Raw genomic sequence first — 24702 nt, 5'->3', positions numbered from 1 at the left:
GCCTCTGTCCTTTGCCACAAACATGAGGTTCACGTTCCCTCTCATGGCCATTGGCCTGGAAGTTGCCATGATTGTTTTATTTGGATTATTTGTTCAGTATGAAATGGATCAGAATGTTTCCCAGCAGCCCAACAGCACCAAGTCACCTACCGTGGATGTGGACAGATACCTTGACCTGTATCCTCGTGAGTAAGCAATCTGCTTCTTATTGTACATTTTTGGGTTCTCAGAATGTGGACCCATTTTACGTTCTCAGAATGTGAGGTCTGTGAATACTGTAACCCCTAGCACTCTACATGGGAGCTCTTTACAGAATTATGTGATAGTTCTGAGTGCTAAGGTTATTATAAGTTTATGCTGGGGCATCTGGTCTCTATAGTTAATGTGTTTGGATAGAATCTGTGTTTATTAAAATATCAGAACAAAGAAGCTGAAAATGTAAATAATTGATCAATGTTTTGTGTTGCCTACATGCTGCTAAATGACCTTATTTTTCCCTTCATCACTAGTTCTGCAAGGTATAAAAATATCCCCCCCCCAAAAAAAAGACTCAAAGTTAACTTTGGAGGAGAAAGAGTAGAAACAAAATGGAATATTGAGAAGGAATTCATGTAAGGGCCTTAAGGTATAAGAAGGGGTATTAAGGATGATATAGGATGTATATGATGTACTCAAGGCTTTATAATATTCTGAAAGGAAGACCGTTTGTTCCTCTGAGATGAGAAGAAACGTGTGAACACCTGACATATTTTAAAAGCAGGACCCTTCCCTGGGAATGGCAACTGGAGGAAAGAACGGATATAGTTTCAAGTTTGGACAGGCAGGCTATAAAATACTTAGTATAAAAATAATAACTACCATTTACTGACTGCTTACTATGAGCCAGGCATATTCATCACCTTGTTAACCAGGGAGGGAGGTTGTGATATAATCTTGTTATATAGACTGTTTATTCAGTGAGGCACAAATAATTTTAGTATTTATTATTTATTAAGTGTTAAATTTTATTAATTTATTAAATTATTTTTGTAGCGATATTTATTATAGTTCTATAGCATATATCTAAGCTTTTTTAAGAAAATATGACATTTGTTCTCTCATTCCTACACATTTTTGAGGGAGTTTGTATAATGCGGAGTAGTCTCATGTAGAAACTGTGACCTAGAGCTGCCAAGCGACTCTGCCAAAATGCACATTCGCAAGTTAAGGGCAGAATTAGGATCATAAGTCAGAGACTCAGGGTCCAAATCTAGTTCTTTTTACACTACATAGATATCCAAACGGGTTCTTGATTAAAGAATTTTATAATTTGCAAGCTCAAGAACACCAAAACAGAAAAGAATTCTGTTCAACTCTGTATGCTTTTGTACATTTCGTTTCTTCATCCAGTAAACATTTTTACTGTGTACCAAGCATGTGCTACAGCAAACTTACTCAAAGATAAAACAAGTAAGATGTCTTTATTGTAAGACTCCACTGTTCGGTACAAATGTAAACGAAGAGCTGCAGTATGGCATAGAAACAAAATGCCAAAAATATAAGATTAGTGTTATTCAAATAAAGTTATCTTAAGAGATTAAAAGCTTTGTAATTTGCATAATTCAAGCTGAATTCTCTCAGTTCCAGTGTCAACACTCATAGGTAAAACTTCAATTCAGAATTTGAGATAAAAGCCAAGTTGGAGAGAAGAGTTACTAAACATGGTCATTTTCTTCAATTGCCTAGCAATCATCTAACCTTTATACTCTGCTTGCAAGGAACATAGAAATTCATTCATTTTATGATGCATTAAGAAAATATCTATTTAGCTCCCAATTCTCATCAAGCAATCTTCGAGGTCCTAGGCTCTAGGCAGTAAATAAAGCAAAGCAAACAAAACAAGCCAAGTCCACGCCCTTGCTATTACCGAAAGTGGAGTCTGGCTGCTCAAAAGCCAATAAAGAAGCAAGTTTGGTGGAAAGGAAAGTTTGCTTTATTATAGATGCTGCAGCTGAGGGGGAGGGCAGACTCCTGTCCAAAGGCCGACTCCCCCCCGCCCCCCGACAATCAGGGCGCAAGAGCTTTTATAGACAGAGGGAGGGGGCTACATGCAGAAAGAGCACAGTCAGCTCTGACAGTCCTCTTGATATTGGTCATCAGTGGTACGATCAGTGTCATATTGATTGTTTTAAGTACTGTTAGTTTTCAGTTCCAGGGTTGGTTTGTTCCCATTTCGTTGAGGCCAATTCTCAGAATTGTGACAGCTTATGTCATGGCTACAGTCTGTTCATCATGTAGTTAACTTCTTCCACCTGGCCGGGGTTTCAGTGTCTATAAGGCAGCTCACAGCATGTGGCTCAGGATATTATCTATAGCCCATGAGGAGGAACTAAAGGTCCTTGACTTTGGTTAATGACTAAACTATTATTATTTAGTCTTTTTGGACTGCTATTCTTTGCTTCTGCATTTTCTCACTTCTATTAAACTTATTCTTTGGCTACAGTTTTTCCACAAAAGGCAGGTGGAGAACATGGATTGGGCGAGGACCATAGGGTCCTGCTCTATTTCATTATAAAGTTTACATTCCAATGAGGAAACCCAGACCATACACAGACACACACACACACACACACACACACACACACACACACATATATATATATGAATAGATATATATTCAATATGTATATATATATATTCATATTCACATATGTACTGTGCTGGGAGGGGAAAAGCATTTACACATATATACATATATGTACATGTGTATATATATACATATGCATCTCTGTGTATAATACAAGCAAATATATACATGTATATATTTGCTTGTATGTTATACATATACACAGCACACAGCCATACACTAACACACACACACTCACATGGTAATAAAATGCCACAGCAATAAACAAAGCAATATTTAAAAAATAGATGTACCTGGACAAGGGGGATATCCTTTCAGCCTTTCTCAACCAGGGTTATGTGAATGAATTAAGTCTTACTAGCCCAAGGCATCCACTGCATACAATTAATTAACTTCTCTTCTGTGCTTCTACAGTGGTACCAATCCTGTACCATCTTTGAGAGAACTAGAAAATAGTTACTTAAATCATTATCTTGTTCCATGGTTTAAATGAGAAATCTGATTGAGAAAGGCAGTTAATGTAGAGTCTGGATAGGTCTTTTTGATACGAAGTGACATTAAACAGAACTAAAAGAGGCAAGAGAATAAGCTATATGGAAACGGAACAAGGACATTTTATATGGAAGAAACAGCAAGCGCAAAGGCCCTGGGGTATTTAGTATATGCAGTGAGCAAGCAGGGAAAACAAACTCAGAAGTGTGAGAGTTTGGGTGCTACAGAGCCTTGTAGACTGTTGTAAGCAAACTGTTTTTATTCTGAGTTGATAAACAATTGGAGGACTTTGACAGGAGGAGTATGATATGATTTAAGTTTTAAAAACATTCTTCTGGATGTTACGTAGAAAAGAGTTTGTAGGGGATAAAGGGAACAACTAGAAAGTCATATTACAAGAACCATCTAGTAATCCTGAAGAGATATGAAAGTAGGCTGGACCAAGGTCATAATGGAGGAAGTTCCGAGAAACGGTCAAATTCTGGCTATAACTTGAAAGTATCGCTAAAAGGATTTTCTGTTATATCAGCTGTATCAAACATGAAAACAAGAGAGGGATCAAAAAATGATATCTAGGGCAGGATTCTTTTTCACTTCTTTAAGGGAAACATCAAATCACAGTTGCCAATAATAATAATGATTAACAATCAACAGCCAACACAGACACACACAAACCACAACATCTTCCTCACTATAAGGGCAGTGAAGCCAGGACATAGGCAGGGGGCAGGATAAGGGAAGAAGAATTTAAGCAATAGAGGTCCCTGGGGGCCCAGAAGAAGGGCATTACACAGAACACAAAGTGAAATTTTACATGGAAGGCAGTCTTCACTCATTCAAAATGCTCCCCGTAACTCAAGTCTATACACAATTAAAAGTTCTCTCTTCTGTAAGGTGGCTCCCAAGATCTAAAATTCTGGTTAGTACTAATCTTCCAGTTCAGCTATGTTATCACTGGTTAAAATATTTTGTAGAACAGCCCTAGAAACCACACAATTATACTAATTATACCTATATATTTTTTCCTACATTTCAAACAATTGATGTACATCAAACTTATGCAACAGCATAAGTCACTGGAGAGAAGATTATTAAATATTCACTCACTAAGAAGCAAAGTTCAAGTCAGGTCAACAAATATTTGGGGGCACCTACCCAGCACCATGGATGGTGCCAAGTTCAGGGGTTCAAGGACAGAAGAGGCTCATTTCCTGCCTAAGAAGCTCACAGGGACTTTCACCAGTTCTCAGTTGCAGTGTGGTGAAAGCTATGAATTTTTCACAAATAAATAAAGTAGGACCTTAATTTATATTTAAAATAAATTCAATTGGATATAATTTTATTCATCTCTCTCCTCTCTTGCATTCCTCACTATGCAATGCAGAGAAAGGGGTGATATCACACAATCCTGGCATCTGCTCCCATCCCAGGGCACAACTACGGAAGTGGGCAACACACCTGAATATCACATTGCATGTCATGATGGACCTCAGAGAAACTCATTTGAGGAACTAGATACACTCCATGGTTTTTGGCCTTCATGGCACCCAGCAAAGTGTTGGCCAGTTTGTTGAGGCAAATAATTTGATAAAGGAATGACGTTTGGCTGTGACTGTCAACTAATCCTTGCTAACACATAGCAAGACTAGAGAAAAGTAAAGTTTAAGGAGAAGGCTCCTTGAATGCTGTTAACATGTTACTAGAGATTCTACAAACACAAGGTCTTTAATGCCTACAGGACATTAAAACCACATCAATGAACTTTATGTCCTCTGTTAAACATAAGAATCCATTAGTCTTTTTTTTTTTTTTTTTTTTTTTCAGTACGCGGGCCTCTCACTGCTGTGGCCTCTCCTGTTGCGGAGCACAGGCTCCAGACGCTCAGGCTCAGCGGCCATGGCTCACGGGCCCAGCCGCTCCGCGGCATGTGGGATCCTCCCGGACCGGGGCACGAACCCATGTCCCCTGTATCGGCAGGCGGACAATCAACCACTGTGCCACCAGGGAAGCCCCCATTAGTCTATCTTGAACTTTGAATGGATCCCATGTGTGATCTTGTTACACTGATCATTTGAAAAATACTGATTCACAGTTATGCAGATACTCCAAATGTTGACATATTTCATTATATAATATCAAAAAAGGATACTTGTTAATATCACCAACAATCTCACCAGAAACCCCAAGAAGTTTCAGAAAGCTGACAAGCTTGTAGTGGCAGACATAAATTTTCTGAAATTCTAATTTTTAATTTACTTCTAATTTTTTAATTTACTTCTTATTTAACTAAGTATAGTTGATTCACAATGTTGTGTTAGTTTCTGGTGGAATTCTAAGGTTTTTTTTTAAACTCAAAATGTATTACTGGCAACAAATACTGTGAGTTCTTTTCATTGAAATCACATCACTTCGTTCATTTTTCAGAAAAAGTTAATACCCATTTGAAAAACCATAGTTTATATCAATCTTTTTTCCAAAAAAAAAAAAATGGAGTTCTGTGGAAAAGTTGCTCACTCAGCTCATAACTCAAACAATAACAAGCGTGCTTTTTCTTTTCTGAGACAACCATCATGTTTCAGTAGTGCTTTACATGTAAAGACATGTATGAGAGGGTCAATAGTTACAATTAATAATTTTTGCTGATTCATCAAGGAATCTGTAAGTAAAACTGGCTTTTTTTTTTCATGAAGAATACCAGACTACTAATTCAGTTTGGTACCACTGCTTTCCTTCATGCTAAAGTACATGTAGTTTTCTATACCATTGTTTTTCATCATCTGCGGAAATATCAACACAGTGAAAAAGTCAAATAACACCCTGAATTAGAATTATCATAAAAATAATTTTAACCTCAGATTCCCTGAAAGTGTTTCCAAGATGCCCAAGATGTCTGCAGATCACACTTGAAGAATTACTGAAGGTATAGGTAAACTGGCAACGAATGTACACAGCACTAGAAATTATTTTATGAATTTCAATACCAGCAACAGATTAGTACGATGATTTATTTTTAAAATCCCAATTTAAGAATATGCTCCTATTTTATTCAGATATCATTCAGTTCATTTATTTATTTATTTTGGCTGCACCACACGGCTTGCAGGATCTTAGTTCCCTGACCAGGGATTGAACCCAGGCCAGGGCAGTGAAAGCACCGAGTTCTAACCACTGGACCACCAGGGAATTCCTCATTCAGTTCATTTATTACAAAAGATTCAGCAAATCTAGATATACGTGACAGGCAAAAGGTTACAAAAAGTGCAGGGTAAATGATTCCTAGGAAATTGTTTGCTGCGATCCTAAGTGATACAATGCTTGAATTAACATGCTGTGTTTTATAATCTAACAATAAGATACCAGCCTCCTGTATGCTGCCTTTGAGTTGACTCATTTTGTTTACTTAAAAGGACTGGAAGCAATGAGCACAAATAGAACCCATATCTTGCCTTCTAACTACCATTTTCCACTCAGAGGCTCATTCCAGGTCAGGGCAAAGAAAGCTCAAGGTAAGCCAAGTGTATAAAGACTAATGGGGGCATGCCAAGAGAACACAAGATCCTACTTGAAAGAGCACCAGCTAGCCAAATTGGGGATAAATAGAGCATTAAAAATAATAATGGTATGATGGTAATAGATTATAACACACTGAAACAAAGAAAAATTGATGATAAACGGGCACAGACAAGCACATAAACAAATGAAATAAAACCAGAGGGACGTGCACAATCTTACAGCTGTGCCCGGCGACACTGTGCAGAGCATCTGGTTCTTGAGGGTCATCTAGAAGTACGTCAGGTAAAGAAGTGTTGGGTATAGGGGAATTCCCTGGCAGTCCAGTTGTTAGGACTCAGCACTCTCACTGCCAGGGCCCCGGGTTCAATCCCTGGTCAGGGAAGTAAGATCCCACAAGCCATGTGGCATGGCCAAAAAAGAAAAAGTGTTGGAGGTGGGATGGGGCGGACATTCTAGGCAGCACCCGTATACAGGAAATAGAGGAGAAAGAAGGTTCTGTTTCATTTTTCTGTTGGTTGGTGGTGGGAGAGGGAGAGTTGGAATCATCAGTTGCATTTCAAAGATATTGAGTTATCAGGGCTTAAAAGATACCCTAGTCCAAGATAAATGTGAAGTAAAATATAGAACAAAAATACCAGACGTTGCCAAGTTTACTTTAGAGGCTAAAGTTGCCTGCTATTGACGGAGACAGACAAATACAATAAGATATCACTTACACGTGGAATCTAAAAAATAATACAAATGAATCTATATACAAAACAGATACAGACTCACAGACATAGAAAACAAACTTATGGTTACCAAAGGGGAAAGGGAACAGCGATGGACAAATTAGGAGTATGGGATTAACAGATATAAACTACTATACATAAAGTAAATAAGCAAGAAGGATTTACTATATAGCACAGGGAATGTTATCCAATATCTTGTAATAGCCTATAATGGAACATAATCTGGAAAAAAAAAAAGGCAAATCACTATGCCTTATACTGAAAGTAACACAGTATTGTAAATCAACTATACTTCAATTTTAAAAAATTGCCTGCTACTGAGAATATCTGATTTAGACAAGTCTTGGAAGTCCTTAAAACCTGTCAGAAGACTTCACAAAAGTTCCAATCACTAAAGAAATCCCTTTTTCCTTCTATGAAGAGGATACTTAATTCCTTTAAAGGCAGAGTCTTGCACCATAAAACTAAACTCATGACCCTCTCCTTTGTCCCCACCCTCAAAAAAAAATTCCTAGTGCAGGATGAAAGACAATACATAATCCTGTTTATAAACCTTTTTATCCATACCTTTTATACAGAATCATTATTTGTCAAGAGCCTTCTCAACTTTGTAAGCTCTCTTAGATGAGGTTCTTAAAGCCCCCTTGTGGCGAAAAGCAGTAACAAGAATTAGATTTGGGGGAGGGGTGGGAAACAGTGGAGCACTGTTAATACAAGAAATTCCTCCCTCTATATAACGTCTGGTTTTCCAACAAAGGAAGAGGGGGATAGAATCTGAATAATTATTACTCCCAGTGTGAGACATTAAAAAATGAGTTAAAACAATTTTTAAATTAGTTGGTTACTGCACACTTTAAAATCAGCTGATGACAGGAGGAAAAAGAGTTTTCTAAACAAGAACGTTTAGAAAAACAACTTGGCGTAATAAAAAAAAAACAGTGAAGACAGTAAGCCTGGGTTCTTATTTTTATTTTAGTTTTGTGATTATAAACAACTCACCTAACTTCTCTGGATCTTAGAGTCCTGACCTAAAAACAAAATAAAATAAATGAAACAACTTATAGAGCTAGGAGAGACTTTGGGCTTCATCTAATCCAAACTGTTCTTTAAAGAGGAGAAAACTGAGTTGCAGAAAGGTCTAGGAAAATCATAAACAGTAAGTCACGCATACTCTCTGAGCTCCACTCCAACTTAGTCTATGATCTAAATCAAATGTTTATATAAAAAATTTAAATGATGGTAAAACAATCTGTAAAAATAGATAAATGCATGTGGTCACCTATATTTCCAAAATCAAACAGGTTGATGTTAGTTGACAGTTGCCCATTGGCAGGTCAGGTAAAATCCCAATTCTGAAGTTCTCTGGGAAGATATGAGATGAGGGTGGGCATCCAGAATGCGGGTGTAAGTCAGATTATTGCCAATAGGCATTATCTCACTAGGAAAAAAAAAAAGACTGCAGCATTCTCCTCTCTGAGACCTCCCTCAAAGCTGCTAATGAGAGGGAATCTTCAGAAATCTTTTTCCTTTTTCACCCTCCTCAGACTGACTGTCTTGGGAGGTTGCACCAACAAATAAAATGACCAAAAGGCTCACTGCATGGATGGAGTCGAAAGAATGATGACACTGTGTGTACCTGATCAGCAGGTTTGGTCTGGTTTTCTCATTCTCTTACATTTGCAGCACTCATATATAAGTGAGACTAGCTTCTAGACCACCAAAGGAACCTCGTAATTCAGTCTATGATGCCAACTTCTGTCTGTCCTGGTATTTGTCATAGAGTAAGATGGTAGGGTAAGTCCCCATGGCTCCGACCAGCCCTTTTCAAATACTGGGAATCTTTGGAAAGACAGCCTCTTCATCCACTTCCGGGTTTGTGATCACTGCCACAGATTAGTTGATCGGATTTAATCTGAAAAGTTTGAAAAAAATGTAGTATGCAAGCTGTGTTGGGGAGAGAGTCAGGACAGTTCTACAGAGACGAGGGGAGCCCAAAGGGAAGGTGCTACAGACTCTAAGAGCGACATTAGCCTGAAAGAAGGTTATTGGGGAGTGTCTTATGATCAACACCTGCAGCAGAAGTGTTTGGGCAGAGAGAGAAGCCTCAGCTGACCCCACCAGAAACTCTGAGACTGGGATTGTCTAGCTTCAGGTGGCCCTCTCCCGAGGCAAGGGGATGCACATGTCAACCAGTCATTGGGCTCAGGCTCCACAAGGGAAGGCCTGTGATCTGTATAAGACAAGAGTGTTTCCCAGAGGGAAGGGAGAGCTGTCACCTGGCAGCACTCCCTACAGCCCCAGGAAATGTGAAATATAGCTTTTGCAGTATTGCAGATGAGAACACTGAAGCTCCCAGAGAATAAGTGACTTGCCCAAGGTCTCACAGTCACGTTATACAATTGGGGGATATCAGCCTACATCTCCAGAACCAAGTCAAGTATCTGTTCCTCAAGAGGATACACCCTTCCTTCCGTTGGCTTAGAAAGTGTTAATGAAGCCATTATCCCATATGACTTGAATAATGATCTAGTAAGATTTCCAGGGCTGGTCCTATTATACACATTTGATAGATAAAGACAGCAGCTCATTCATTTAGTCAATGTTGCCTCTTTTCCTATATGCACGCTTTTATGACAGATTCAGGGGAGCAAAGGATGAGTATGCCCTAATCCCTTCAATCAGGAAACTCACAATCTAGTGCAGGCAATGGACACCTCACCAAATAACTATTACAGTGTGATACGTGCTAAATAAATGGTAATGCAATGTGACAAATGCTAAAGCTGAGGTTTGGAAAAGACAAGAGGAAATATTAATTTTCCCTGGTAATATTGGGAAAGTCTGCAAGAGCGGGTGATACTTGCACTATGTTTTGCAAAGTTTTCCTCAGGTGGAAAGTAATGGAAAACTCTTCAGGGAGAGGATGAAAGACACACTGGTATGATAGTGCATAGTCTTCCAAGAAAAGGCTCAGACACTGAATAATTTGCCCAAGGTCTCCTGGCTGCTAAGTAACCAAGCTGTCACTTGAACCCAGCCTTTGGCAGCCCAGTTAACATTCCCTTTGTAGTGTTTTCTGAAAAGGATGTAGCACTTAGTAAATGGAATATGCTATGATGTAACACTTTCTCAGTGGTCCCCTTATGCAGATTTTTTTTCCTCTGCTCTTTTGCAGTCTTCCAAGATGTGCATGTTATGGTATTTGCTGGGATTGGCTTCCTCATGACCTTCTTGCGAAAATATGGCTTCAGCAGTATGGGCATCAACCTACTCATTGCTGCTCTGGGCCTCCAGTGGGGCACTATTGCACAGGGGATCCTGCAGAGCCATGGAGAGAAATTCCACATTGAAATCAAAAAGTGAGCACCTCTTATTTTCCAACCATTGTGTTTTCAGAGCAATTGTTTCTCTGCTTAGTCTCTTGACAGCCAGCCTCTGAACTAGCTTGCAAATTGTTTCCTTTCCATGATAGAAGATCGTTGAGATCCAAGGATCTAAATCAATGCCTTGCTCAACTGAGCTGGACCATACATTCATGTCTATATCCACTATGATTTGACCTTAAGGGTATGAGAAATCTCCTTCCATAAAATTATTATTCCTTCCTTATTAAGGTAATAATAATAATAATTATTCCTTTACCTTATTAAAGTAAAACCCTAAATGAGGTAAAGAACAGGTAGGTTAAAGGAAATGTGAGAGCAACTAAAGATTGTATGTTAATTGGAGGTGGGGGTGGGCAAGGACGTGGGAGAGGATAAAAGTAGGCCTGGGAGAAGCACCTGATGGGGACAGGTGGGGAGAGGGCCCTTGAACTCTGGACAGGGTGATGCTATAGTTCATTACAACTCATATATGTGGGGTGTGCATTATTCTTCAATGTCTTCTTTCTTCTTCCCTCAGCATGATAAATGCAGACTTCAGTACAGCCGCAGTTCTGATTTCTTTTGGAGTTGTCCTGGGAAAAACAAGTCCAATGCAAATGCTGACCATGACAATTTTAGAAATTGCTGTCTTTGCTGTCAATGAATATCTGGTTGTCGAGGTATTTGGGGTAAGTGTTCTAGTGATACTTACCTAGCTTTGAACACCACAACACATGTATTGGATGCCCACTATATTCAGGGACAAACCTTGGTGACAGTGATACCATAGCAAATAGTACTCATAGTCATCATTTGAGTGCCTACTGTAAACCGGGAGTTTTATAAACATTATTTAATTGCAGTATCACCACGACAGTGTAAAGTAGGTATTATGATGTTACTATTTATACACAATAAAACTGATGATCACAGATGCTAAATGACTTACTTGCCTGAATCTGGATTCAAATCCAGAATTTTCTAGCTCTACAACTCTTTTTATTAAAATACATTTTCTATCAATGATCAATTCCTATTTATATTTCAACTACTCATTGAATAGCTCTTTCAAAGCCTTTTATTAAAGCTTAGATGAAATTTCTTCTCCTCCGTGAAAATCTCATTGATTCTCCCAAGGAAAATAAATAGAATATTTCTGGGCACTCTCCAGTATTTTATTTATGCCTCTATTGAACATGTAATTCAATAGCAAATACTTTTGGTAACTTTCTAGGTGTCATGTGTTGGTGATTCAGTGACAAACAAATAGTTAAGGTCTCTGTCTTCATAGGGTTTACAATCTAGTGGGGGAGACAGACATCCAACAAATGATCATACATTCAACCATCTACCTATAGAATCACGCACACATACACAAAATATTACTATAAATTGCAACACGTGCTTTGAAAAAATAAATAGAGCGGCTCTGAAGGAGTATACCTAAAAGATCTAACTTAGACTGTGGAATCAAGGAAGAATTGTCCGAGGAAGTGACAGCTAAGCTGGACCTGAAAGGTATATAGGAGTTTATCAAGCATGAAAATGTAAATAAATTAATAAATTTGTATCATTTTCCTACTTTAATAAGTACAGAGCAATGCCTTGGGTTTGGCACACTGAACTTTCCATCTAGAGACAAGAAATGTAGAAAACTGGATCAAATCCATTGTGTCCTGAAGAGGGACCTAAAATGCGCTTCTTCAAGTGAATCTTGGACCTCAGCTCATTTTCTTTTTCTTTTTTTTTTTTCTTTTTTTTTTTGTGGCGGCACTGAGCAGCATGTGGGATCTTAGTTCCCAGACCAGGGATCGAACCCGTGCCCCCTGCAGTGGAAGCACAGAGTCTTAACCACTGGACTGCCAGGGAAGTCCCTCAGCTGGTTTTCATATCATCATTGCAGGGTGAAGCTTCTTGAACCTTCAAGTCTTTGAGTTACAATGAAGTGAGCTTTTACTGCAATGTCAAGTGAATGCAAAAATCATGTTTGTTTTGTGTCAAGTGCAATGCATAATATTTCACTGAGAATCTCCCTAACCTGGAAAAGTAACCTAAAATGTATTGAGTGCCCACTAAAGACCTAACAGTTGAAAAATATGGTCCCAGCTCAATCTTACCACAAACTGTATTAGCTGGGTAACATTTCCCCATTTTACAGAACTGGAGATTCAAAGAAGTAGAGTAATTTGACTAAAGTCACATCAGAGAAGTACCTGACCTAGGATTGAAAGTCAGTTCTGTGTGGCTCCAATGCTTGCACTTTTTTGTTTTTCCTGATCCTGTTTTATTCCCTTTCTCTGACACATTTTTTCTGTCTCTTGATCTCTTTTTCTTTAACCCATGAAGCAGTTCTTTCATTGACCTCCCTCCTATAGTGAGTTTCACCTCTATTTACATGAATGTTTTGCCACCCTCAGGCCTCTGATGTTGGAGCATCAATGACCATCCATGCCTTTGGGGCCTACTTTGGTTTGGCTGTAGCAGGAATCTTGTATCGATCAAGCCTGAAAGAAGGGCATCGCAATGAAGAGTCTGTGTACCACTCGGACTTGTTTGCAATGATTGGTGAGTTGGGATGAACTTGCCTGATTCTTGTCTATTTGGTCAGATGCAAGGGAATACCCCTATTTTCTCCTAACTCTTAGATAACAAAGCATAAAAGTAAAGACATCTTGTCAGTGCCCAAGGCAAATGGCTTCCCCTGGACTGCCTTCCATATTCAGAACTAATACCCCTTTTTGTGATTTACTACAGGGACTCTTTTTTTATGGGTATTTTGGCCCAGCTTTAATTCGGCCATCGCTGATGCTGGAAAGAACCAGTACATGGCCATCGTAAACACATACTTCTCTCTTGCCGCCAGCGTGGTTACAGCCTATGCATGCTCCAGCCTTCTTGACAGCCGAGGCAAGCTCCATATGGTAAGTGCCATGTTAACCCCCATGGAACTTTCGCTAAGCAACCCTGATGGCTGCTCTTATGACTAGTTCACTTCTGCATCACTGCTGAGCTGCCCAAACAAATCACAACACTGCAGACCTTGGAGAATAATCTGAAAATAACATTCCTTTATTCTTCAAATGTGTACTCTGGCAAATCTAGTAGGGAATATAATTATGCAAAAATGAAAGATCTGAAGCATATTTCTTTAATGATAGAGCTAACTGTCCCCAAGTTCTTAGAAAATCTTTCTTAGAAACAGGAATTTCTACAAGAGTAAAAAAAGAGAGTGGGGGAATGCAAGTTGATTTTCTAACAGCAGATATTTCTCTCAAAGAAATAACAACTAAATGTAATGTGGGATCCTGAATAGGATTCTGGAAAAGAAAAGGGATATCAGTGGGGATACTGGTGAAATTCAAAAAGGTATTTAATAATATTACACCAATGTTAATTTCCTAGTTCTACAGTGATGTAAGACATTAACATTGGGGAAAACTGGGTGTGGTATATATGGAAACCCTCTGCAATATTTTTGTAACTGCTACATGTCTAAAATTATTTCAAAATCAAACTTTTTTTATCTCTCCCCCAAAATAGTCTTTTGAGTTTCTTGACTAAGAGCTTAAAGAAATATCAGTGAAGGAATAATCCTCAGATCAGCCACTCTTCCTTTCTGAGCTGAGGGAGAAAAAAGATATTGTACCAAAATATTACTTTCTTTTTTAAAATTTTTAAAAATTAATTTATTTATCTTGGCTGCGTTGGGTCTTCGTTGCTGCGTGCGGGCTTTCTCTAGTTGCCTCGAGCGGGGGCTAGTCTTCATTGCAGTGCACAGACTTCTCATTGCAGTGGCTTCTCTTGTTGCAGAGCATGGGCTCGAGGCGTTTCACTAGTCGTAGCACACGGGCTCAGTAGTTGGGCTCACAGGCTCTAGAGCACAGGCTCAGTAGTTGTGGCGCACGGGCTTAGTTGCTCCACGGCATGTGGGATCTTCCCAGATCAGGGCTTGAACCCGTGTCCCCTGCATTGGCAGGTGGATTCTTAACCACTGCACCACTAGGGAAGTCCCACTAAAATATTTCTAAGCATAGCTAAGGACATGTATTTCTGTTCTCTACAAATTGTTTCATGAGAAAAAACTGAAAACAATAAAAAGAAGCAATCGTACATGTACAGCTCAGTGGTTCTCTTTCAAAAGCACTGATAACCTGTCTTTCTCTGGCAGAACAATCAGAATATGATTTTTCTGAGGAATTCTGGTAAATGGAAACTGGTTACTCTTTCCTCCACCCTCAAATGTTCTCAGAAGAGTGACACTTGCAAAAGCTGTTGTCTTTGATGTGTAATGTGTACATTTCAATGTCTCTAAATCCCCTCTTTGATTATGGGAATATCATGGACTCTGCAAAAGCACACAGTGGCCACAGGCTTCTTTCAGTTCACGGTAACCACAAATGCATTCCAAAGCTGCATAAAGAGGCAGAACACTGCCAGAATAACTGCTGTATATTCCCACCCTCCTACTACAACTTCTTTTGATTTCCTCACATCCCTCTCCACACTGGTCTTACTAACCTGATCTCTCATGCATGACCAAAGAACCCTACAGCAAGGATACCAAGTGTCAACTGCTGGGAAGAAAGGCCTTCTGAAATTACAAAGGACCTTCTTCTTAAAAAGGAATCCTGGGACTTCCCTGGTGGCACAGTGGTTAAGACGCCATGATCCCAGTGCAGGGGGCCTGGGTTTGATCCCTGGTCAGAGAACTAGATCCCACATGCATGCCGCAACTAAGAGTTCACATGCCACAATTAAGGAGCCCTTGAGTCACAACTAAGGAGACTGCCTGCCGCAACTAAGGCTGAGCGCAATCAAATAAATAAATAAAAATTTTAAAAATAAATAAAAAGTCCATTCCCCAAAAATATTAAAAAATAAAGAACGAATCCATAACCCTCCCAACTGAAGAATGTGTGGTGTATGGAATCCACTGAACCCACGATTGCTACAGTCCTTCTGAACTCCTCCTCCTTCCTCTCACCTCACTCACATTTCTGTGCCCTACACAGGTTCACATTCAGAATGCAACCCTTGCTGGAGGAGTGGCTATGGGCACTACTGCAGACATGGCAAATACCCCATACTATGCTATGATCATTGGGAGCATTGCAGGAGTGGTCTCCGTGTTTGGGTTCAAGTTTCTGACTGTAAGTATTAACAAGACACTCTGAGTCAAACTTTGGATCTGCCCCATCTTCTTCTCGCATCCCACCAGCAGAGAAAAGCTACGAAAAGTCCTTTCCTAAGCACCTCTCCTTGGGTCATTCAACATGTCAGTGTTCCAGTGGTTTCTACTCTTTCTTGCTTTCTTTTGTTTATATCAGTTACTTATAACAGTATGAACTGAACATACTTGTATTGCTTTCCTCAGGGCAGTTCCATTAAAGGTTTTGTGGTTGTTGATGTTTGTTTTGTATAATTAAGGACTCTGAGCCCTATTCATGGGATTTAGGATACCATCAGTAGGTAAGAATGAGTAGGAGTTAAAGTCACTCACCTTCAAATCTATCTACCTAAGACCGAAATGAGCAGTTTTGCCACCAGTGTATTCAGATTCTTTGATGTAAGCAGGTGTCAGATAAAGATGGGGAACTGGCCTGCAGATAAAAATTTTCCTGCATGGTCATTGACTTCAGTCACACAGCTCTCTATAGCTAACAAAATAAAGCTTCCTCTTTTTACAATTTTAGCCATTTTTCACTACTAAACTGAGGATCCACGATACGTGTGGGGTCCATAACCTACACGGCTTACCTGGTGTGATAGGAGGCCTCGCCAGCATTGTGTTCATAGCCTTGGAGACAGCTGACACGTGAGTGAAAGAATGGGTTTTCCTGTTCCCCAAGGTCAAGTGCTGTTTTCTCTTATTCTTAGAGAAACCCAGTGATGAGAGAGCTTTTTCTTTAGCAGTCCAGACCACAGTTCGTAAGTACTGTTCTTATTGAAGCCAAAGAGACACAACCAAGATAAAAGAATTGTATTGGAAGATGTTTCTTAACTAGCATTATTAATGTTTTTTTTTTGTTTAATTAACGTGTTTATTTAAATTTCTCTATCATAGGCAACTGTCTCATTGCAGATAGGACAATTTGATCATCACATTCAGATTACAGTAGGCTTACTCTTTTACTTGGTCCTACCAAAATCAAGCATATGGGGCATATATGATGAACTGGCAACCTTTGCATCCAATCCACACAAAGAAGGATGAGTTAGCATAATGTGGAGAGCATTTGGATCTGGGTAATCAGAAAGACTGGCATATGGTTCCAACTTTGCTACCTAGTTAAGTGGCTTTTGACAAGTCACTCAGCATTTCTGTTTCTAAGTTTTCTCAACTGTAAAATGAGAGACTTGTACTATTTATTCTCTGAAATCCCTTCTAGGCTCTAACAGACTTAGATTCTTCCCCAAGTGGCCAGAGAAAGAACAGCCATCAGTCAAATTTAGGAGAATGGAAGTGATGCCATAAGCCATCAGTTGTAATTTTATGCAACAAGATTGGAACAATTTGATATGAATGTCATCCATGCAAAACAGCTAGGAAAATTGTAGAGTTCAGATCACTCAGGGAGTAAGGAAGGAGGAATCAAAATGCTCAATTTTTGATTGAAAACATGAGGAAAAGGTGAATGTGTTTGATGATGTCTCAACAAGTCCACTGGCTGGAGTTATATAATATGAAAAGAAAGTGTTTCTCTTCCATTTTAGCAGATTAAAATATTACCATGTTAAGACCAGTAATGATAAATATTTGAAAAACTTGCTTCATCATATTTTCTACTGAATAGACAATTTGCTTCCTCTTCATGTGTATAGGTGACCCATTTCTTCTGTTGTTTTATTATTATTATTTTTTTTTTACTACTTTTGTAAATTTGGAGGACAACCCCAGAAATATCACATCTTCTTTTAGTTCTTTCCAGGACCCAACAGAGTGTTGAGATCAAACACTGATGTATTTTAATGCAAATCAAGCATGACAAAAGTTTGAGATAAATAGTTCAACTCCTAAGTATTATAGTGTGTAAACGTTCTGCACACACACTTAAGAGGTGTCTCAGGATTAGAAATAGAGGAATTCTTGAGCATCATGCCTGGATCAGTTCCATAGATGCGATAAAACTTGTCTGTCTGGCCCTCAAAGGCTGGGTCTTGCTGGGTGGCCAGATTTGGGGTAGGTTTCATGGTTAAGAGTCCAATCCTTGGGTATACAGGTTTAGCAACTTCTTAATTTACTCAGGAGGCGTTGAGAGGGGCAAGCCTTGGAAGGCCCATTCACATGTGTGGGTAAAATTCACACATATTTCACACAGCAGATAAAATACATTTGTACAAGAGCCAAATCTATTTATTCACATATGTCTATTCAGAATATTACAATGCAAATCGGGTTTCTTGGTAAGCATAGAACAAGGAGAAGTTAATATACTTAAGGGACATTTTTTCAAGTTATGGCAGCTTTACTCTAACAGTGCTGTTAATTTTGTCTAACTGTGTTTTCCAAGCCTATTTTATCATGGAATAACTTTCATCAAAAACATCTTTTAATACCTTGTAAAAGATCTTGGCAGATGCTGGTAAAATTAACAGGCAGCTTACAAAAGAAGAAAATCAGATGAGTTAAACACATATTAAATATTCAACCTTGCTAGTAATCAAAGAAATGCAAATTAAAACAAATTATCCATTTTTCAGTTATCAAATTGATAAAGATTTAATAAATTATAATATTGAATGGTGGCTAAAGTGGAAACATGGGGATATAAATTATACAAGGTCCTATTTGGAAAAGCCCTTAAGAAGAATATAAACCTTTACTGATAATCCCATTTCTAGATAGGTTTTATTTTAGGGAAATTATTGGACAAGTCCATAAGCATATTCCTAAGAGGATATATTCTCACAGCATATTTAAAAATATGAAACATCAGAAGCAACCTAAATACCCAACCTATAGAACTATAATTACAGTATATCTGTACAGTGTAATACTCTAGTAATTAAAATTATGATCCAGATCTACATTTACTGACATGAAAAAACATTAAGATTTAATGGGAAAATCAGTATCATGACATGATTGCATTTTTATAAAAATACTTGCTTATATTTTACATGTTTATACTGATAAGATTGGAGGGAAATTAAACTTTTTCCCTTCTTAATTAGTGGTTTTGAAATTTTTACAATGATCATATATTACTCGTACAAATTTTTCTTTAGTAGAAAAAAAATAATAAACCCTTCAGATAAAGAGAAAAAAAGGAATCTGAGTTAAGTACATTCTTCTCCCTGAAGGATGAGGAAGAAACCACACATTCTCCTAGTTCAATGGTTTGCTTTCCTGCAATAACTCAACTATTTGTTAATTGCCTGTTAAGAGTGAGGCACTGTGCTAAGGAGATTCCCACACTCCTAGTTCATTTGACACCCTTATGCATTTCTATAGCTTTTTATCACATTCTTCTATTCCCCAAATTATAAGGAATTTTTCACTCATTAAATTTTAAGGTAACTACTTCTAAGATATAGATGCACTTTAATATTTTCAGTGAGTTGTCCCTACAATACCTGGTAAAATTAGCTTTTCTGATTTTTTATTTCATCACAATTGTTTCTGGGGGGATGAAGTAAGGAGAGATGGCTGCTCACATTTGTTTTGTATATTGCTCCATCCTCAGTGCCTAGAAGGGAAGCTGGCACAAAGCAAGTACCCAATAAGTAGCTGTTGAATGAATCAGAACCTCGTACCACATTTTTAGAAAATACTAAACCCTCTAAGGAAGATCTCTTTTTTTTTTAAAGTCTTTATTGGAGTATAATTCTTTTACATTGTTGTGTTAGTTTCTGCTATATAACAAAGTGAATCAGCTATATGTATACATATATCCCCATATTCCCTCCCTCTTGCGTCTCCCTCCCACCCTACCTATCCCACTCCTCTAGGTGGTCACAAAGCACCGAGCCGATCTCCCTGTGCTATGGGGCTGCTTCCCACTAGCTATCTATTTTACATTTGCTAGTGTATATATGTCCATGCCACTCTCTCACTTCATCCCAGCTCACCCTTCTCCCTCCCCATGTCCTCAAGTCCATTCTCTACAGCCACTATGGAGAACAATACGGAGGTTCCTTAAAAAACTAAAAATAGAACTATCATATGACCCAGCAATCCCACTACTGGACATATACCCTGAGAAAACCATAATTCAAAAAGAGTCATGTACTGCAATGCTCATTGCAGCACTATTTACAATTGCCAGGACATGGAAGCAACCTAAGTGTCCATTGGCAGATGGATGGATAAAGAAGATGTGGCACATATGTACAATGGAATATTACTCAGCCATAAAAAGAAACGAAATTGAGTTATTCGTAGTGAGGTGGATGGACCTAGAGTCTGTCATACAGAGTGAAGTAAGTCAGAAAGAGAAAAACAAATACCGTGTGCTAACACATATATATTGAATCTGAGGAAGATCTTTTCATCATTCCTGAAGAAAAAGGTAGTTCCTGTTTAAGTGCTTATAAGAATTTGTGAACGTTGATCAAGAGTTTCAAAGAAAATAAATATATGAGATAAAAGAAAACTTGTAACAAATGTTTGTTTGCTGGTATGTAATGATGCACTCTGGCCTGGAAGGGGCAGGCATGCATGCCCTCAGGAGATGAGCTTTGTTTGCTGGCTTGGAAAAACAATGGAATTTTTTTGGCCTCCTAGGTCTGCCATGGCCATGCAGGCAGCTGCGCTAGGTTCTTCCATCGGAACAGCACTTGTTGGAGGGCTAGTCACAGGTGAGCATAAAAAGTAAACATATGTTTATATCTCATGCTCTCAGCATAATAGATGATAATAAATATTGGTAAATTTAAAGTTTTTCTAAACTTCTGACAGTAATCATGTAAGCTCAAGGGGATGACTTTACAACAGTATTTTAATTACTTTGCAAGTTGATTTTCCTCTTCAGCATCATAACATGACTTATTTTCTCCCCACTTTCACAGGTTTGATTCTAAAGATACCTATCTGGGGACAACCAGCTGACCAGGACTGCTATGATGATTCTGTTTATTGGGAGGTACTATATAGTGTTCTAAGGACGTACATGATGACTACACTAGGGAAAGTTTTGCTCACCTCATGTCTAGATGTCTGTGTGGCACCCCCATGATGAAATTGGTTGAACTCCCTATTTATAGAGAGAAATTGAGAAAATGTGCCCAGAAAGATAAAATCAGAAGCTATGATATTTTCCAAAGCAGAAACTAGATGAAGAAAAGACAGACTTTAGTTGGCAAGTGCCCTTGCACTCCTCCGAGGGCAATAAAAAAGCTCCTCATAAAACTGTAAGAATCCTGGGCAGTGGTGTGAGATTTTACCCCACATATAAAAGTTGACGAAACAGGTGGAGCACCAAGGTTGAAGAATTTCAGTGAGTACACAAGAGGTTCTAGGACTAACAAAACAACAGCTTCTTTCCATCCTGCAGTTTCTACCTCTTTATTTCATTGACATTTTCTCCCAAATTATTTCCTGCAAAGCTTAAGACTGATAGATATTTGGATGTGTTCCATGGGATTTCCAAAGAGAACAGGTTTGGGAAAGCGAATGTAGTCAGGGTGGGCGGGATAAATATTTTTGTTTTATTATTCTTTCCCAACTCAAACAATTTTTATTTCCAGTTTTTTCTAAGCTTGAATACTAATTACAGAAAATCTTTGTTGTGATACTAACCTCTGACAAGCCCAGTGAAAGAAACTATCAAAAGTGCCCTAATCTTTTCTTTTTTTTAAGGTCCCTAGGAGGACAGAACTGGACGTGTTCAGTCATTTCCATGAACATGGCAACCGCAACCAGTTAGAACCTGAAGCCTAAAAACCATTCCTGTGCCTCCGCCTCTTTGCCCATTGCCTAGACTTGAAATAAGATGGCAGCATCCAGTGAGAATATGGACCAGAATGGACAGATCCTGAGCCCCAAATGTCCCGTGTGAAAATGTTTTAACATAATCTGGTGCTGTCTCTTGGCATCAATGATCGTTTGGTTGAAGAAATGTGACATACAACAGATGGTCAAATGGATTCTATTCAGGACTCCCAGATTACTCTTGCCAGTGGGTAGGTACAGGGTGAACATTCCATGTATTTTCTTGTATCTTTTTTTTTTCCACATAGAGGAAAATTTACAAAGAAACCAACATTTTCTAATCATGTCTTAATGTACGTACTATGTCTTCAATCCCAAAGATTATAAAACCGAAGCCAATGAAACAATAATTTATGTAAGAAATCTATATAAGAAATAAGAAAGAAACGTACGTATGTAAAGCAGTAATATGATTGTTTTTTGACTGAGCTCTCTTGATTCTAAAAATGGTCTAGTTAGTAATGTTATGTCTTTGTTTTGTCGGCTAAAAAAAAATGCACAACCTAAAAGTTGAGAATCGTGTTCTATTTGGTAGACTTTCTGAGGACATAAGCCCGGGAGACAGCCTCTCAGAGAGTTCTGACGGACTGCTTGGAAGAGGTAAGGGAGGAACCAGGATATACAGGAGTTTTGCAACAAAGACCAAGTAGTCAGAACATCAAAAGATTACTGTTAATTAAAAACAACCAGACATCTCAAGTTAATGAATTTGGCACTTTTCTATGTATGGGAAGATGCAAGAGTCTGGGCTGTGCACCTCAGCTATCTGGGGCCGGTAGCCTGTGGGCATCCTGCTGTTTGCATCCTGAGCTCCTTCAGGGTTCACCCTCAAGAAAGGAGGTAGTGGCTAATGGCTGCAACATCCTTTGTTTACTGATATGGCAGGCAACATGTTTCATTCACAGTTTGAATATTCTTATGCTTAACTTCCTTTGCATGTTTACTATTTGCAATAAGAGCTCAAATGCTATCTGACCAATGTCTGTTTTGTACAAAATTTCAGTGGATTAAATCTTATTATACAATAAAGCATTTGTCTTTTTTCTTTGGTGGTTAGAATTCATTTTAGTAACAAACACACACATTACACACACATACACACACATTCCTCATACTTAGTCCATACTCAGTTCAAATAAGTTGTTACTATGTATTCACTACCAAAAAAATCAAGTTAATGTCTCATGTTATAGGGTACGTTTTGAAGAACTCAGTTTTAGAAAAAGGTAACTGACATAGTCATATAAAACCATTTCTAGGGAAATAACATAAAATTTTTTTCTCTCTGTTAACGCTGAAGATTTTTCTTCTATCTCTGGAGTCCTGGTCTCTTGCCAGGATGCGCTTAAGTATCAGTGAGGCCCTGCCATAATTAACAGGACTTCAGTTTCTAGATGCTAGAACTGAAAAATTATAATAACAATTAATTAATATGTTATTGCTCTGGGAAAATAGTGTAATTTATTGTAGATCCTAAATATTTTACTAGATAAAATAGGTGACTTCTTTCAAACCTGCATCAGTTTCTCTTTCAAATGGGCTTTTTGAAAAAGCTCACCTATAAAAGTCCACTGTCCCCACTCTTGATGATCATCACAAAGAATCATTTTCGACACCAGGATGTCCCAAGTCCTCCTCATTCCTCTGATCATAAGACGACATTAAGAGGGTCTCCAGAGAGTTCATTTGGATATGCAGGTCAATAGGTTTCAAAAAAAACACATTTATTCTAGGGCTTCCCTGGTGGCGCAGTGCTTGAGAGTCCGCCTCCCAATGCAGGGGACACGGGTTCGTGTCCCAGTCCGGGAAGATCTCACATGCCGCGGAGCGGCTGGACCCGTGAACCATGGCCGCTGAGCCTGCGCGTCTGAAGCCTGTGCTCTGCAACAGGAGAGGCCACAACAGTGAGAGGCCCACATACCGCAAAAACAAAAAAAACAAACATTTATTCTAAAGTGGCTACTTGAATGCTCGACTGGGCAGCACGTATACTAAAATTGGAATGATATAGTGAAGAGTAGCAATGGCCCCTGCACAAGGATGACACTCAAATTCATGAAGCATTCCCTATTTTATAAAGGTGGGGGGCACTTCCCTGGTGGTCCAGTGGATACGACTCTGTGCTCCCAAAGCAGGGAGTCGGGTTTGATCCCTGGTCAGGGAACTAGATCCCACATGCCTCAACTAAAGATCCTGCATGCCGCAATGAAGATCCCACATGCTACAACTAAGACCTGGTAGAGCCGAAATACAAAAAAAAAAAACAAAAAAAAACGATGCATGGAACTTCCCAGGCGGTCCTGTGGTTTAGACTCCGTGCTCCCAATGCTTCAGGGGGCACGGGTTCGATCCCTGGCTGGGGAACTAAGATCCCACAAGCCCTGTGGCGTGGCCAAAAAAATTACATTAAAAAAAAAAGATACAAGGCTTCCCTGGTGGCGCAGTGGTTGGGAGTCCGCCTGCTGATGCAGGGACACGGGTTTGTGCCCCGGTCTGGGAAGATCCCACATGCCGCAGAGCGGCTGGGCCCGTGAGCCATGGCCGCTGAGCCTGCGCGTCTGGAGCCTGTGCTCTGCAACAGGAGAGGCCACAACAGTGAGAGGCCCGCGTACCGCAAAAACAAACAAACAAACAAAATAAAACAGAAAAGCTATTATGCCTGCAGTTCCAGTTTATAATAGCAAAAGGATACAGATTAAAATCAGGTGAAAGAAGCAGCACATAAGACAGGGTCTAAGAAAGTTCCAGACACAGTCTTCCAGTGGTCTGCTCCCAGTGGAGTCAAGTGGACTGGGCTTACTAGCAGCAATGATGTGTGGCAATGTGCATGAAGTACTGGCAACCAGAAAGATCACTCAGCCTTGGCTTCCAGGGTTTTTATTTGGGCTTTGTCATATACACTTGGCCAGTCACCCACATGGCTGACCTTAGTGTTTACCCTCCAGAGACTTAGCTATTACCACACAGCCAAAGACCACACCATAAACCATATTAGCAGAGACCATCCAGGTGGCCCAAGGTTCCCAGGTAAACAAATACACT

General features: G+C 39.1%; 1 protein-coding gene and 1 non-coding gene across 2 annotated transcripts; both read left to right on the top strand.

Annotated features, from left to right (window-relative positions):
- Positions 1-21609, top strand: RHAG (Rh associated glycoprotein). The gene is made up of 10 exons (XM_065885970.1): positions 1-185; positions 10538-10721; positions 11266-11416; positions 13145-13292; positions 13482-13648; positions 15740-15877; positions 16421-16542; positions 20455-20528; positions 20739-20812; positions 21529-21609. The coding sequence occupies exons 1-10, from the start codon at positions 23-25 to the stop codon at positions 21607-21609; spliced, it is 1302 nt and encodes a 433-aa protein (XP_065742042.1). The 5' UTR covers positions 1-22.
- Positions 21610-23627: 2018 nt separating this feature from the next.
- On the top strand, positions 23628-23735 carry LOC136130153 (U6 spliceosomal RNA). Its single transcript, XR_010656343.1, has one exon. It is a non-coding gene; the product is annotated as a U6 spliceosomal RNA (small nuclear RNA).
- Positions 23736-24702: the final 967 nt, after the last annotated feature.

This window comes from Phocoena phocoena, chromosome 10, assembly GCF_963924675.1.
Source record: "Phocoena phocoena chromosome 10, mPhoPho1.1, whole genome shotgun sequence".
In the NCBI taxonomy this organism is placed as follows: Eukaryota; Metazoa; Chordata; class Mammalia; order Artiodactyla; family Phocoenidae; genus Phocoena; species Phocoena phocoena.
This window is presented reverse-complemented; position numbering and strand designations above follow the sequence as displayed.

Coding starts and splice junctions, on each gene's coding strand:
- RHAG (XM_065885970.1), top strand. CDS start 23: ATGAGGTTCACGTTCCCTCTCATGGCCATTGGCCTGGAAGTTGCCATG. Junction 186..10,537: donor ATACCTTGACCTGTATCCTC/GTGAGTAAGCAA, acceptor GCTCTTTTGCAG/TCTTCCAAGATGTGCATGTT. Junction 11,417..13,144: donor TGGTTGTCGAGGTATTTGGG/GTAAGTGTTCTA, acceptor TGCCACCCTCAG/GCCTCTGATGTTGGAGCATC.